Source organism: Semicossyphus pulcher, unplaced genomic scaffold, assembly GCF_022749685.1.
Source record: "Semicossyphus pulcher isolate SPU_LCO1_2020_fin unplaced genomic scaffold, fSemPul1.0.p SCAF_18, whole genome shotgun sequence".
Classification (NCBI taxonomy): Eukaryota; Metazoa; Chordata; class Actinopteri; order Labriformes; family Labridae; genus Semicossyphus; species Semicossyphus pulcher.
This window is the reverse complement of record NW_027211691.1, coordinates 3,078,225-3,090,467: the sequence shown is the minus strand read 5'-3', so window position 1 is coordinate 3,090,467 and position 12,243 is coordinate 3,078,225. Positions and strand designations below refer to the sequence as shown.

General features: G+C 43.3%; 1 protein-coding gene across 1 annotated transcript in view; it reads right to left on the bottom strand.

The window, feature by feature from the left end:
• The window catches only part of LOC138595814 (partitioning defective 3 homolog), a 409,339-nt gene that overhangs the window by 224,282 nt on the left and 172,814 nt on the right, over nucleotides 1-12,243 (bottom strand). Inside the window, exon 5 of the mRNA XM_069667257.1 lies at nucleotides 9,066-9,203. Coding sequence (XP_069523358.1) covers nucleotides 9,066-9,203 — 138 coding nt within the window. The remainder of the gene's footprint in view (nucleotides 1-9,065; nucleotides 9,204-12,243) is intronic.

The window sequence follows — 12,243 nt, the reverse complement described above, 5'->3', positions numbered from 1 at the left end:
GTACACTCCATTTAAAAGTGAGTTTGCTATAATTGTTTAGAATAATATTTTACTACTATACTTAACAGTTATACATTCACTTAATGTATTATTACTTAAAATCCATCAAATAAACTTTGCATAATCATCATTGTCATGAGTTTAACCACTGCTGTTGCCTAAACGACAATCACACCAATGCTGACATCGAAAAGCCTCTCAGACAGACACCTCGGGTGTTCTTTTAAACTCATTTAACCAAAGGCAGGTGGGTGAATTATTGGTCATTAAACGTCAGTGAATATGTTGTGATCTGGGTGCTTCAGGCAACTTAGATGGGTAGAAACCACCTTCATGGTTACTCCCAGTTTTTCACTAAAAACAGAGCAAAGTTAAATTCTGTCTCAATTTAAAACAGACATCAAGGAGTTCATCTTCAGTTAGCGGTTGTATGGGGTTGTAAGAGGTACTTATCAATGGTAAGAGTACTATGTACAGTAGGGGTGCAAACGTGTACTTGGGTAAACCCGCTAATTAAATCATAATCGGTCACAAAAATCGAATCAATAATCGTGTTGTAGCCGGCTGAAGCTAAAGAAGCTGTGATGACTTAGCTAAAAGCTACTGGTGGAACCACAGCTGATGGCGGCAAAAAAAGCTTTGCATGGCAACACTGGGAGTCGGTCAGCTGCTTGGCCCACACGCTCCAGCTGGCCATCAATGACGGTTTCAAGGCTGTCCCTAACTTAGAGCGCAGCGTGGGAGCAGCTAGACACCTTCTGGCACATGTGCACCACGGTGCTCTTTCGATGCAGGCTGTCCACCTGAAGCAGGATCAGAAGGCCCTCCCAAAGCACAGCCTCATCCAGTGTTGTAAAACCCGCTGGAACTCCGTTCATGAAACGTTTGTCAGCCTTGTTGAACAGAGGTGGGAAATCGTTGCTGTCCTCTCTGACCGCTCTTTCGCCAGCCATAGCAACGCGCTCACGCTGGGGCTCCGGGACGAATACTGGAGAGATATGGAGGAGATCACCCCAGTGCTGAACTCCCTGCAGGTGGCAACAACTGCAATATGTGGCGAGCAGACAGTCTCCCTTTCCATTGCTGATTAACAGGGGCGGACCCAGAGGGGTGGCCAGGGGTGGCATGGGCCCCCGTTGAAATCTGATTGGCTACCCCAAGTGCCACCCCAAACTCTATGATTGGCTATTTGCCTTGTCAGAGGTGGGACAGTCTACCATTAGCTTTCTTAGCACATCTCCTTTATTACTTCACATTGTTACTCTGGTCATACATCTTCTTTTTAATCCTTAATGAATTAAGCTTAGAAGAAAGGGTCAATTAAATGCTATTCATTCACGTGCGTGTGTGTGGACACATATTGCATGCCACCCCTGCATAAGTCAGTGCCCCAGTCGGGCCACTCCAGTCCAAACAGTCTGGATCCTCCCTGATTAAGCAACACACCACCGGGTAAGACATGGAAAGGGAGACTGGACCGCAAAACAAACAAAAAACAACTACAAAGCGATGACTCGAGTAATCGTTTAAGCAATGTGACGAGTAATCGGTCATTTCTTCAGCCCTAACATAAAGTAGATAAGAGTCAGCGCGGACCCTGTTAGGAGAAGCCGGGCAGAGTTGCTACAGGGAAGCTAAGCTATGCAACGCTGAACACAGGGTCAAGAGTACCATGGTACAACGTACTCATGGCCAGGTGTTGTGATACGGTGCGCTGCATGCGTAGGTATACAGGGTCATCGTGCAGAGTAAAACATAGTATGACGGCAAGTGGAAGAGTCGGCAAAAACTAAAACACAGCGTACACTTAAACTGAAATGTTTTTTAGGACTCTTAGAAGTGGCTAAAGTATGTTGTACTCTTGGCCTTGTCTGCAGTGGTGCTTAGCTTAGCATCCGTTCCCACTTCAACATTTCACAGGCAGAGAAAAGAGCTTTCATATCACTCGGGTAAACTCATACTGGAAATTATGTTGGCACATTTTTAACAAAGAGACTCCTCTCGTATTCATTTATTTAGTAGGCTTTGTTTTTTATATCAATGAATGGTGCAATAGTAGAGCTGCACGACCTGTAACACAACCAAACAGCTGTTTAGTTTTTACTGAAGAGAAAGAGGCAGAAAAAAGGGAGACAAATAACAATCTGTTGACAAATCAGTTCACGAATGCCAATCTGTGTTTGTTTGCTGAGAAATCTTTGATGCGGGAAAAGAAAAGGAGAGGAGCGCGTTCACGCTGTTCTTTAGCAGCTTGACGTTGAGCGGACCCATCTCCTTTCATCGCGCCGGCTCGATGAGTTAGCCGGGCACCTCGCCACTTTGGTTTCCTTTAAAACTCGCCAGACAAGGTGTCTCATTTAGACAACAAAGAGAGGGAGGCGCTCCGACAGTTTGAGGCCTGATCAAAGATGTCTGATCGGAGCTGTTTCCACTCAGACGTGCAGTTGACTCTGTTATGTAACCGATACTTTTCTCTCCGCCTCCATAAAACATTCTCTCTTTTTATTTGGGTAAATTCAGCAGCTGCAGCAGAATGTAAGCCAAAAAAATATCCAATCATAGAGTTATTGTTTGAAAGTGTTTTATAATAACACATTATAATAAGTATGCACAATAAAATCTCTCTCTGAAACACTTCTTACGCCTCTGCCTCCCTCCATGTGAGCGGCTCTGATTGGGTTAAATCCCTCTATGACTGACAGCTGATGTCAGCCCTGCCTCTGATACAGCTCATGATAATGGCCTCCAGTCCCTCATCAAGGCCACAAAATAATACAGTGGAGAGGCACTCAGCCAGATCCAAATCTGTGTGTGTGTGTGTGTGTGTGTGTGTGTGTGTGTGTGTGTGTGTGTGATGCTGAGCGGGAAGGCCCATTAGCATTCATCAGTGGGATAATAGGCCAGCGTTAATGTCAGCTGTTTATATAAAGAATAACTCATAAAGCCCTGGCGCGTATAGGCTGATGGAGCGTGCGTTTTTTTTCCACGCTGCATTTGGCAAGGTGTGTGTGTGTGCAAATGTGGAAAGGTGGCGAGGGACTGGGGGCCTGGAGCTCCTTAAGTCTTGGATGGAAGTGTTTGACACTAAAGTGAATTTATCGACTGCTTAGATAAACATGAGGAACCTTGTAATCAGTGTGTGCACAGACAGAGCGCAAAGCGTCATCCTGTGTAAACCACGCCCAGCACAGGGGAAAAAACCTGTGCTGAAACACTAAGAGAAGCCTGTAGTAGCTAATAACACAAGAGTTAAGTGTTTAAAAGGATTATTTTTGCGCCTGATGAGAGAAAATGTGGTTTGACAAACTTGTCCTGACCTTGTTTTTCTGGGAGAATTGATCCCACAGAATCACCAGAGGTGAAGTCGTTTGATATCTACAACTCCTTTAACGCATCACCGGGTCAGCTCATCATTTAACCTCACAAAGAGAAAAACCAGGCCGTGCACAGCTTAACGTTACCCTCCACACTTTTTCTGGTCATGTAGGATCCTACATTCTTCCTGCTGATGCCTCACGATTTACCTCCTGTCAGAAGTGCTTATACAAAGCAACTTTTAGACATCGTACCTGTTATTTGCAAGCAGCTGCAAGTTAGGAGGCGGTACATTAACATAATGCAAAGTAAAGTGAGAGCAGTGTTTTCCCCTTCAGTGTGGGTGGAACTTAATTATGTTTTGTGAGAAGAAAACAAGTCAACAGCACAAATGATCATAAAGTTCATGGTTTTGTTGTTGTTCGAGATTCCAGGTAGAAAGGTTTCATCAGCTGAAGACATAAACAGCCCGGTTTTGTTTTGTTTGCATTAATCCATATCCAAGTTTTGCATTTAAAGTGGTAATCTCGAAGATCTCAGTTTCGCTGTCTTGTCTTTCGTCGGCTCCGGTTGTAACTAACTGGCTGACGGTCGCTTTCCTTTTCAGACTGTTTGCTTCATCTGAGCGTCGAGTTTGTTTCTTCTTCTTTGGATTTTCACTTCTTGTTGAAGTTGTATCTGTAGTCATCCATCTTTTCTTTGTTTGTTCAGCCATAGTAGATTACTGTTTACTCACAACACTTGCAGAGAGCGGAAAAGCAGCCGCTTAGCTCCGCCTACCCTCTCTGGCTTTCATCAGTGGGCCATAGGCTCAATCACCATTGTGTTACTTAATAGACTTAACGGACATTTATTTAAATGAAAATCTTCAAGATTATACCTTTAAGCCATTAACAGGCCTGCTTTTTATCTCTTTGCATTAATCCATATCTAAGTTCCGCATTTAAAACACAATTGTGACAAAACCACTCCTGCTTCCAGAGTCGCTCCTCTGTAAACCAGCTGTCTTTCCCCCTCTGAGTTTAACAAGCTGGTATTTTTAGTGCAGAAGTCAGTGTGTGGTTTTAGTCGGCCTGACTTCACATTTCTAATTCATAGCAGGGGGTGGGAAGGCCTGCTTAAATATAAATGGTGAAGGAAAGCACTTTGAGTGTACCAAACGGTGCAGGGTGGAACACATCTGCTTCACCTACATCAGCCTTGAAAGGAAAAGGTTTGATGTTAGAAGAAGGGCTGAGCTAGAATAATCATGAATGACAGTTGTATACAGCTGCATACTGTTCAAGCTGCAGTTTAAATCCATCAATGTGACAGGCGGGTGATGAGGGATATATTTGTGCAATATCATGCTAACTATTTACTACATATACAAGTTTTTTAACTGCCTGATTATTTTTGCATCGTGTGTTCTTTGTTGTTTCTTTGCTGCGGTGTAAGACTGGAAATGTCCCCATTGTGGGATCAATAAAGTTTTATCTTATTATATATATCTTATATCTTATATACTGAAAATGTCTAAAAGAATACGTAACCTTAAAACAAAACAACGGAATAAGTAGGTCTATAAAAAACAAGAGAGGTTACAACACAATCATTTACAGGAGGGACATTATAGGTATAGCAATCAGTGAGGTCCCAGTGACCTTTGACCCTTGACTATTTAATTGGATTGTAATTTTTTTGTAAAAGTTTGTAATTATCAACAGAATTCTTGAAATCTGTCCAAAAATGGGCGGCACAGTGGTGCAGTGGTTAGCGCTGCTGCCTCACAATTAGAATCTTCCTAGTTTGAATCCCAGTTCAGACGTAGCGGGCCTTTCTGTGTGGAGTATGCATGTTCTCCCCGTGCATGCGTGGGTCCCCCCCCCAGCTACTCCAGCTTCCTCCCACAGTCCAAAGACATGCTCGTTAGGTTCATGGGTGTGAATGTGAGCGTGAAAGGTTGTCTCTCTGTGTGTCAGCCCTGTGATTGACTGCTGATCAGTCCAGGTGTAACCCCCGCCTCTCGCCCAATGACAGCTGGGATCAGCTCCAGCCACCCCGCGACCCTGAACAGGATAAGCGTTATAAATAATGGATGGATGTCCAAAAAATTCTCAGAGATCGCAGTGAACTTGACCTTTGACCAACAAAATTCTAATCAGCTTGTCCTTGAGTCAAACTGCAAATCTGAGGACTTTCCCTTCATCCCAGAAAAGGACAGACGTACAGATACTGGCTGATGCAGGTGGAGGCAGAAACTCTTAAAGTACATTAAGATTCAGAGACGAGTGCATGCACAAAGTAAAAGAACCTACTGGAGATAATGCAGACACTCCTTCACACGTGAACAATAAAGAGTGTGATGGTTGTGTCAGACAGAAACGTGATGCACTGTCTTAGTTTCTTAGTTTTTTCTTTTATCTTTACTCATGTAGCAGAAGAAGAAAGTTGGGAGATAAATAATCCATGATAAACAAACTACAGCTAATTAGTGTGGTGTTACTAAAAGCTTGGCGTGTGTGCGCGTGTACACTCATTATCCCCGCCAACGCTTTTAGAAACTGATAACAATTCCTTTTAATTACCCCACATGGTGTATTTTTATCATGCGATATAATACTGCTGTTCTGCACGACAATCAAACAGACAAAGAAGAGGAAATATCAAGCAGTGATGTGTGGGAGGAAAGGCAGCGATCACATCAGAGATACAGAGAGTCGAGGAAAGAGACAATGTGGTGACAAGGTGCCAGTTTGAAACCTACGCTGTGTCACCTTTAATGAGAGGATTTGTGTTTGGTGAATAATCTGTGTCAAACAGCTGTCAGATTACAAAGACTCAGGTCGCACCGAGTATTAGCCACCAGGTGGATCGGGATTATTCTGGTATTAACCTGAGATCTTACAGTAATGTTGGATTTGGGCTTTAAATGTTGGAGCAAAAGCACGTCTCTGCTGTTTGTGTCTTCTTAAAACCACTTCAAGCTTTTCTTCAGTATCTGGTCCAACAATTATTCATCATGGAAGCTAAAATCTCAGTTTTAATTAAACTAAAACAGAAATATTTGTTTAAAGTAGTGGATATTTTCCACTGCAAAACATTAGGATACATTTTTTTCTTTAATGTTAAAGTGGACAAGGCTGTAAGAAAGTTTTAATTTATTTTCAGAGTTATACTAAGTTGAACTAAAACGAACGGACCTTTTAAGACAAAGTTATACTGCATACTTTATGGCAGAAATGTGGACTTGAGACTTGTTGACTTGGTGACTTGGACTCGAGACGACTCGAGTCACTGTTTTAATGACTTGCGACTTGACTTGACAAAAAATAAATGACTTGAGACTTGACTTGACCTGGGGCATGATGACTCGGATGACTTGCATGTGTTCATAAGTTTGAATGTTAGCTGTTAAATATAAAATGATAAAATTCAATGTTGTCAAGTTTCTGTCTAACTATCAAGTATGTACGCAGCGCAAACTGGGAATCATGATTGGACGACTCAAAAACTCGACTCGTTACTACTCAATACGGTCTCAGAGCAGACCATCATCATGGCTGCGTCTGTGCCAAGATAACACAGATACAATTCACTGTCATACTTTTTGAACAGGTTATATAAACTGGCCAATAATATCATTATTAGATGGGCTGCTAACACCTTGAAAAAAATCAGTGTGACTGTTATGGAATTGTAATGTCAAGACCATTAGGTTGGTCTGGCTCATGTTGTGTTTAGATTTCAGCCATGTTTGAATTGAATAGTTACACAGTGACCACATTCATTAAAACAGCATCCACACTGTACTTTACTTTACAAGGTTTAGCTGATCAAAATAGATCAAATTAAAATAATTAAAAACTCCATTCCAACATCCATCCATTGTACATATAGTTATTATTCTGTCCAGGGTCACGGGGGGTGGGGGTGTGTTCGAAGGCGCTGGAGCCTATCCCCGCTGTGATTGGGCAAGAGGCGGGGTACACTGTCGACTGATCGCCAGGTCAATCACAGGGTTGACAACCTTTCATGCTCACATTCACACCTACAGGCAATGTAGAGTCAACTTACGAGCATGTCTTTGGACTGTGGGAGGAAGCCACGCATGCACAGCGTGAACATGCAAGCTCCACACAGAAAGGCCCACTACGATAGAACCAGGATTCAAACCAGAACCCTTATAGCTGTGAGACTACCGTGCTTACCACTGCATTACCGTGCAGCCCAGGTTGAGGACTTTGGTTGATGAATGTTGTTAATTACTGGCAGCCTGCAAACCAGTTGTTAAGGCGAAGATGTGGCTGCAGTGAAAATGAAATCGAGAGATGTGAGGAGAGGTGATTTGAGACAGCCCTCGCTGTGGAAAAGAGGCTCAGAGGGTTCGATGTAGATCTCATAAGAGATACAAATCATGTGTTAATACCGCGTGTAAATGGGTCTCAAATGAAAGGTAGGACAAGGCTGGAGTAAGACAGCCCTAAGAAGTTTTTGTGATGTGTTTCGTGGCTCGACCAAAACTGCAATAGCTTCAGATTAACAAAACACACACTGCACTAAAATAGCTTCTTTTCACTGGACTTCTTTGTCCTGAATGTCTGGCCGGAGACAGAGAACGCTGCAGAAGTGCTTTCTCAAAGAAACAGGGCCTCCGTTACAATGATACAAAACCAGGCCAGGTTGAATCTGCAGTAAAGCTCGGAGGAGAGAGGCAGACGGACCACCCAGAAACCCTCAGCACGGTACCCCAGACGTTCAGGCGAGGATCCTGGCGAGCTGAATGTAACTCAACATCACAGAGTTGCTTGTGAGCAGCATGTGCAAATCAACAGTCATATTATTTCCTAAATTACTTGTGCATGTTTCCATTTGTCAATGTTTCACACCCTTTCTTTGCTCTTTCCCCTCTCCATAACGTGAAGGAGGAATCGATTAAACACCTCCTACATATGCCAGAGCAGGTAGCAGAGGCAGTGATAGGCAGAGACTGACAGAAATCCTCTTCACGCATAGCTCAGTGTGTCCGACACCTCCCAAGGTCACTGCCGCTCCCCCTGCAGAGAGTCTCTGTCACTTTTAATAACTTTTAAAGGGAACATTTTTCCTCTGCTCTGACAGGCCGAGGAGGAGAGGGACCGGTCGCAGAGTGAGACAATCACAAAGTGCCGACAGAGCGAGGAGGTGCGAAGTGAGAGGACGAGCCTGCAATGACTAACACGCTGATACTTTATAAAAGTATCGCTGCAGATAACAGAAGTATGAAGTCTGATGTCAGTCAGCGACCATGTTTAACATTGGCCCGGGCAGTGAGCAGTCACTGTGGCTGTAATCACTACTCTGTTATCTGTCACTACTGTTGCTTATTGCTGTAACACCATGGCGAGATATGATCCATCATGACACAATGCAGCATAGTGTGAAGCATACAGACATGGATCTCCTGGTGCAAACACAGGGGACGACAAAGATGAAGAATTACATCTGCTCATGCAACTCTAAGCTGCTGGATTAACGCCTCAACCAAATGTCATCTGATGCATGTTTCAGTCACTCGGTGGGATATATCATTAGGGAAGCAGGGATGTCACACAGCTATGACAACCACTCATGTATGCTGATAATAATATTCGTCAGAGAGAGTGATTCATACACTCCCTACTATCATTTCTAGTCAAGCTTTTTACTTGGGTTACTTGGCAACACTTTGGTCTTCAAAGACGCGGCGTGTATTTCGACCTAAAGAAAATATTGTATCAAATCAATCATACCTGCTCCTGTCTGTCAAGCCATCGGTCCACCATCGGATGGTTGGCGCTCAGAGAAGATCGAGTCATTTCTCTCTGGAACTGAGTGGACCAGCCACTCGCATCACGAGGAAGACTCCTGTAGGCGTGGCCTCCTCTGCCCTGGAAAGGAACAGGAAGGATCAACGTCACTGCAAGGCTAACTACGGAACAGCGCCATGTGTGTGTATTTGAAGCACGCACTGTTTTACACTTCCCGCACGTTTTGCTTCCTCAAAGCCGGAACGCTATTTAAAAACACACACTGGGGCGGCTTTACGCTCGCGTTGCGTGGTCCAATGTACAATGACAAAGGCTGCATGAGGACGGAACCGCAGTGTAACAAAGGCTTATGACAGAGACTGGTGATCCATTTTGTAAATAGTTTTCTCTCGTGTTTTAAGACTTTAGAACAGGAAAAAAAAGTTTTTGTTATGTTCTTTCCAGGTTCCAGTTTTTGCCATGCAGAGAAAATGTTTTCTGGAATAATTTATCTAAGGTGGGTTATAAATGACACAGGTGGGAAAATAGTTGTCGCAAGTGAAACTAATTTGCAGGTAAATCTTTTCCAAGTGCCGAGTTTGTTGTTGTAAGACTCCTAACCTGACCCTAACCCTGAATTTCCCCTCTAGGGATCCATAAAGGGTTACTGTAAAATCTGGAATATAAATCACAGTCTGTTTTTGGGGGCATGCCAGAGTAAAAAGGTTTTCTATAGCTATTTATTAATAATACAATCCTGCTAGCTACCGGTGCTGTAGCTGGCAGTAGCTAGTAGCCTATGCTAACATTGATTGTTGTGAAGGCGGCGGCTGCACTAGCGATCATGACGGTGCATGTCCGTGACGAAGCGTTAGCATTAATCAAGTTAGTTTACCTCGTTTAAAATAGCGAGGAAAACACAAAACAGCACAGAGGCGTGGACAGTGGAGGGTGTGAGGTCACCACTTCACAACTGTCAACTTGATAATAGCGCCATAGTCTGGGTAAAACACCATAACACAATAGCATACCTCTCTGCATTTTATACAGGTGTACTGGTCGCATCAGTGTACAGGAAGCAGCCCACTTTTTAGATGAAAAAATGTATTAAAAGTGCGTCTTATACACCAAATGTTACGTTATCTTATCTTATTCTAGACAAAGGAGTTTTCTTCCAGGTGTGTTTGGATCAATCAATCATTCATTGAAAAGTAAAGAGTGTGGATCAGACTTGAATGCATGACAGGTTTGTTTGTTTTTTGTGCAGAGTCTGCTTACACTGATCTCACCACTGCTGCCCAATAATGACTTGGCACAAAATCTCCTAAAATCTAAAATCCATGACAAACAGAATATTCTAAAGACTGATACATCCTCCATATTGTTTTGTTTAAACAGACAGTTGCTTTCTACAGCCGCTGGATGACAGACATTCAGGGTGTGCGTCGGTTAGTTTATCTTGGACCTGTGCCACGCATCAATTCTGTGTTGTGCATTCTAGTCTCAATCCAGTCCGCCCTCACCCCTAACCTTCCCTTCAGCTAAACCTGAGCCGCTAATAAGATGCCTCTTATAATAAGACAGCCACAGCTGAGCTCTTCCATTACAAAAAAAGCACCTTCCAAAATGCTGCTGCCAAGGTAATGTCAAACACCGGCAGACCTGAGCAGACTTATTACAATGGTTGCGAACACAAAAACACACACTAGCCCACCAGATTACATTCCAGACATGCTAGCGTCGGCATTGAAACCCGGGCAGCTGAAGGTCAAGGTTGCTGAAGCTATTTGAATAAAAATGAAAGAGAATTAGTAATAAAAACCGGCACAGAGACGATGATTTACACAGACAAACAGAATAATTTAAGGTCTGATGAGTTACGAAACAGCAGACATTTTCATGATGAGACATTGCACAACAAAAGACGGGAGAAAAGTTATCAAAGAAAAACTGTTTATGGAAAAAAGTGAACAATGGAGAGAAAACAAGTGATAAAACAGAAACAAAAAAGCAAAACAAAGAGAGATCCCTGCATGCTATAATAAGCCATGTGTTTCAGTGCTGCTGAATGTGGCGTGACGGGGCCTGAGGAAGCACTGCAGACAGGACTGTAAAACTCAGCCGGACACTTTGGCTCTACCGAGACGGCCCCTGATAGCCATCTCGGCCCCCGTCCCCGCCATGCACCGTGGCGCGACAAAGGACCCCCTCTCCACAAACTTTAACGACACATCAGATCGTTAAATTTGGAGAAACCCAGATCCCAGAGAGGTAGCAGTAAATCAACAGGCTGCATGTGCGCTGCCTAATCCCTTTAGTTGACTGTGCTAAGCGTGCAGAACCCGGAGAATGAGGCATTGTAAAGTCATTGGGAGACGTGATGAGTTTACAGTGCTCGCTGATGACTGAAGACTCCCGTTGGATTTTATTAAGGAGATTTAGCAGAACCTAACTGGACTCACTGGGAATTGAACAGAGCGTGGCTGGCTGTAGTTTGCAAAGGAAATTGCTCCAGACAATGGGGTGGACTCTATATTACATGGCTCACATCCATATCATACATCATTTGGCACTGATGTATGGCTCCCTTTGAGCGCGATGTTTGCGCCAAGACGTAAATAAATCAAAGACAATGCTGACTAATACATTCAACATCTGCTGTTGATCGAATAAAAATAGACTTACTGTTTAACTGATGGTGAATATGTGACAGCTGGATGTATGACAAAGAGATACAGAGGATGATGTGAGTTAGACTCCCTTTTTATTGGAAAGATCTAATGGCTCTGTCATAAACTGCCTCCTGGTGTGAGCTCATTACTGTACAAACCAGCCTCCGCTGACAGGACGAGGACTTTCATTGATCTCATTCAGGTAACTGGTCACCAGCTGCAGATTTCTGGCTGCATTTCCTAAATCAATGGTGAGGGAAATCTATTGGAGTTATAATTTAAATGAATGTCAATCCGATATAACCAAAGCTCAAATGTATGTTAACACGGAAGCAGTCTTAATAAAAGCCGTCTTTTAACAGCTTATCTATTCAAAAAAAGTGGTTGTGGTTACATGATGTGCGTATTAGCTGTCCGTGTACATGCTTCTATATGTAATTGCTCAATGACTACGTCACAAACACCATGAGACTGGGTTGAGAGGGACCAAATAGCAGAATTGGTTTTGT